Source organism: Eurypyga helias, unplaced genomic scaffold, assembly GCF_000690775.1.
Source record: "Eurypyga helias isolate BGI_N326 unplaced genomic scaffold, ASM69077v1 scaffold34086, whole genome shotgun sequence".
NCBI lineage: Eukaryota > Metazoa > Chordata > Aves > Eurypygiformes > Eurypygidae > Eurypyga > Eurypyga helias.
Window position 1 is genome coordinate 1 of NW_010255266.1, and position 3,927 is coordinate 3,927.

General features: G+C 58.3%; 1 protein-coding gene across 1 annotated transcript in view; it reads left to right on the top strand.

Annotated features, from left to right (window-relative positions):
* The first annotated feature begins 713 nt into the window (after positions 1–713).
* Positions 714–3,927, top strand: part of LOC104510888 (ras-related protein Rab-37) — a 4,565-nt gene continuing 1,351 nt past the window's right edge. The window contains exons 1-5 of the mRNA XM_010153281.1: positions 714–821; positions 2,838–2,879; positions 3,032–3,098; positions 3,185–3,237; positions 3,784–3,849. Coding sequence (XP_010151583.1) covers positions 714–821; positions 2,838–2,879; positions 3,032–3,098; positions 3,185–3,237; positions 3,784–3,849 — 336 coding nt within the window. The remainder of the gene's footprint in view (positions 822–2,837; positions 2,880–3,031; positions 3,099–3,184; positions 3,238–3,783; positions 3,850–3,927) is intronic.

Here is a 3,927-nt window from a genome sequence, read left to right on the forward strand (position 1 = left end):
AGGGTGGGATTGCGGAGATGGACCTCCTTGCTGGGGCTCGCTGCCGTTTTTAGGCAAGGGATAGGTGCAGTCAGCATCAGGTTAATTATTAAAGGGCTGCTGCCAGAGCAGGGAGGGGAACACGGCGTTGGGTAAGGCTGTGCTTACACAGCCAGTGTCCGTCTTAGCTGCTGCCTGCCCTGGTCAGGGGAGCCCGGGCTGAGCCTGTTTGCTTAGCAGGAGGGGAAAAAGAGCACCATGTTTGCTTTGGTGTCTGTGGAGGGCAGGGCCTGGACACCAACAGGACGAGAGTCCCGGACACAGTGGGGTTTGCCCAAGCCATGCAGCAGCCCTTGGGCTGGGCATACCTGTGTCGGGGGCGGAGGTGGCTCCGTGTGTCCGGGAGCTGTGGCCAGGTGTCCATGAAGCCTCCTTGGTTGGGAGGTGGCCAGGAGCCACCCAGGAGACACTGACTCTTGCTGCAGTACCCGCCTTCCCACCCACTCTCCTCTTCTGCTCTCCTCTTCCTTGGTGTCTGGGGGCTGCCCTGGGGCACCCCTCAGGGGTCCCATCCCACCCCCAGCTCTCACAGGGCTCCCCAGACCCGGCAGAACCAGCCCTTGGGAAAGAAATGAAGAGACACAAGGGACCTTGGGGGGGTGCTCAGCACCACACAGGGCTGCTGCCCCCTCCCCATCCTGCTGACAACTCTCCCTGCGCCCATCTTGCAGGTGATGTTACTTGGCGACTCGGGCGTGGGGAAAACCTGCTTCCTGCTCCAGTTCAAAGATGGGGCCTTTCTCTCCGGGACGTTCATAGCCACCGTGGGCATAGATTTTCGGGTGAGACCACCACGTCTGCTGGCCCTTCGCCTCCCCTGACCCACATCACGGCCAAGATGATGCACTAGGAAGGGGGACGGGGAGTTTCCAGCCTCTGCACCCCAAATAATCTTGCAAATGGCAGCAGGTGCTTGCTGAAATCCTTCCACCTCTCCCTGAGAGAGTGGTAACAGATGGCAGAGCCTGCTGAGAACATTACCTCTTGCCTTTAAATCAGCAAAAAGCCTCGGTTTAGCCCATCCTGGCAGGGTGCATGGGCTGGGAGTATTGGCTGGGGCCAACAGCTCATGGGGGCAAACGCTGGTTGCTGTAACTTTGTGCCTTGAAAGAGCTGAAATGGGCTGTCCAGGAGTTGTTAGCATCACCGGATCCCATTTAAGCCCTCCTGCTGCTCTCTGTTCACCAGAATTCTGCTTCAGGACCTGGGGGTTGCACGGGCAGGCAGAGCTGTTTGCAGCACAGGGTAAAGCGGCATTTCATCAGGCGGGAAGTCACGGGACGGGCGATCCTGCTCTGGGCTCTGCCTGTGGCTGCCGACACATGTCAAGTGCGGTCGGCACTTCCTCTGCCTCTGCAGATGGTTTTCTGCCACCTTCGCTACCCAGGCTGCTCTTGGCTTGTAGGGGGGAATTTGTGGGGGTTGGTGAGCAGGAGCTGGGGGGGAGGGCTGTGGGTTTGCTTTGGAGGGGTCTTGTGGCCCATCCTTCCAATAAAGTAATGAAAGATCTGCAGTGTCCCACTGCTGGGCTCAGCCCCAGGGGTGTTGCCAGCTCCTACATATCCTCTCAGCCTCATCCAAGTGTTCCCTCCGGCAGCTCACGGCTTGCTGTGGGTAGGTGATTTCCAGAGTCTCCTAGGGCACGTTTTTGTTTTATTCAGCCCATTTTCTCAAACTTTGTCATCTCCACATGGGCTGAATTTCCATTTCAAACAATTCCAGGCAACCAAGTTATTTATAGGGGTCTTCTCTTGCAGGACTCATCCCTCCAGGTACAATTCTTTGAGTCTTAGAATAGCTCTTCGGTAACTCCTGCTTTTCTTTCTTCTGGCCTCTGGAGGGAAGTCCCTGCACTTCAGAGCTGGGTGCAGCAATTGCTTAAGCCCTGATAACTGCTTTCCCTCTTCACTTGCAAATGTCTCTTCCCCTTCCTGGTCGCTGTTTCCCAGCCTAACCCAGGACATTTCCTCCTGCTGTGCTGGTTAAAGCTATGTGCTACCTGCAACTCCCCAGGGTGGTTTGCAACCACCTTCAAGGGCTAAGCAAGGCTTCAGTCAGCACGGAAGCCTGAGTTGGACACTCAGCATCACCCACCAAGTGTCTCCAGGCAGCTTGTAGCATCTGAAGGCCTTAAATTGCTGTAAATAGCCCAAATTTTTAGTGCAGCAGTGGTTCCCCGACACATGGAGCAGAGGAATCCTGGCAGAGCGTCAGGGCTTTATGACGGGCAAACGTTATAAAATCACACCAAGAGGGTATTAATAAATGCACATTTGCATGTAGTTCATGCAAAACCTCCCCGCTTCCCCAGCTCTGCTGAACTTCCCCTGCCATGTGGGCAGAGGCTGCTGCAAGCCTGGTCTGCCGGGCCGGAGCTGGAGCAGGTTGGGGTCGCTGGGCTTTGTGGGGCAGCCTGCATCATTAGCAGGCTCATTAAGGGACTCAGGAGCCACAGGACGTGGGTGCTGGCTGTAGGAGATGTGTGAGGCACCGGCTCCAAAGCAGGCTGGGTTCTTGCTGTCCTGCTTCCATCGTTCTGCTCTTTTCCACCCTGGCACGAGGGGATGCTGCTTTGGGATGTCCCTGGGGCCACCATGCAGCATCGCAGCCCTCCAGCAGGACCAGGGTTTGTAGCAATGAAGCTTCGATGTCCGGCCCCATGGGCAGCCTGGCTTCATCCCACCGGCTGGGCGAGAGCATCCGAGGGGCCGGGGTGCGGCCAGCTCCATCACCGGGGCTGGCTGGCACCCACACCAAGGTGTGCTTTGGGCTGATGAACACACTCTCCTCTTCTGCAGAACAAAGTGGTGGCTGTGGATGGCGTGAAGGTGAAGTTGCAGGTGAGCTCTGGGACAGGGTGAGCAATTCCCAGCCAGATTGCTGGAAACCACCCCCAGGCTGAGCGCGGTGGTCTGGCGGGGCTGGGAGCCAGAGGAGCATCCCACACAGAGGGGTTCTCCTCCCCGCTCTCACTGGGGTGGCTTCTTGGCAGATCTGGGACACGGCAGGACAGGAGCGTTTCCGCAGCGTCACCCACGCCTACTACAGGGATGCCCAAGGTGGGTCTGGGGTCCGGCAGGGAGAGGGGAGACCGGCTGGAGTGCATCCCTGCAGCGGGGCAATGCCTCTGCCTCTTCCCTTCCAGCCCTGCTCCTGCTCTACGATATCACCAGCAAGATGTCCTTTGACAACATCCGCGTGAGTCCCCTCCGTGGGTCAGGAGCGGGTTTCTCCCCAGGGATCGGGGTCGTGGGTGCCCTGCGTGGCTTGCTGGGTGTTTGGGGCAGTTTCAAGCCTGTTTTACTTGTAAGTGCTGGCTGTTTTGGCCAGACCCAGCCGGCTGGGAGCACGTCCCGATCGGGGTCGTGGGTGCCCTGCGTGGCTTGCTGGGTGTTTGGGGCAGTTTCAAGCCTGTTTTACTTGTAAGTGCTGGCTGTTTTGGCCAGACCCAGCTGGCTGGGAGCGCGTCCCCGGGGGCCTGGCTGGGTGCTGCATGGCTGGGTCAGTTTTGTTTCGGGACACAGTTAATGGTTGGGGGGAGAAAACATGGTTTGGGATGGATGTGAACTACGTGTGGGCTTGGGCTGTAGTCAGGAGGCGGCGCATTTTCAGGACTCTTTAGCTGTGATGCTGGAATGGTTCCCATACCAAAAAAAAAGTTGTTTTCCCTGTCCTCATGGAGGGGTGTGAGGCCTGAGAGGGGAGGGTCAGGGGTACCGCTCCCCCCCCCCTGCTGCCCCACAGGCCTGGCTGACGGAGATCCACGAGTACGCCCAGAAGGATGTGGTCATCATGCTGCTGGGCAATAAGGTGTGTGCACGGTCCCCCGTCACCCCGTGGTTTGCCGTGCTGTGCTGTTCCTGTGGCTGTGGAGGGGGGGGGGTCGGC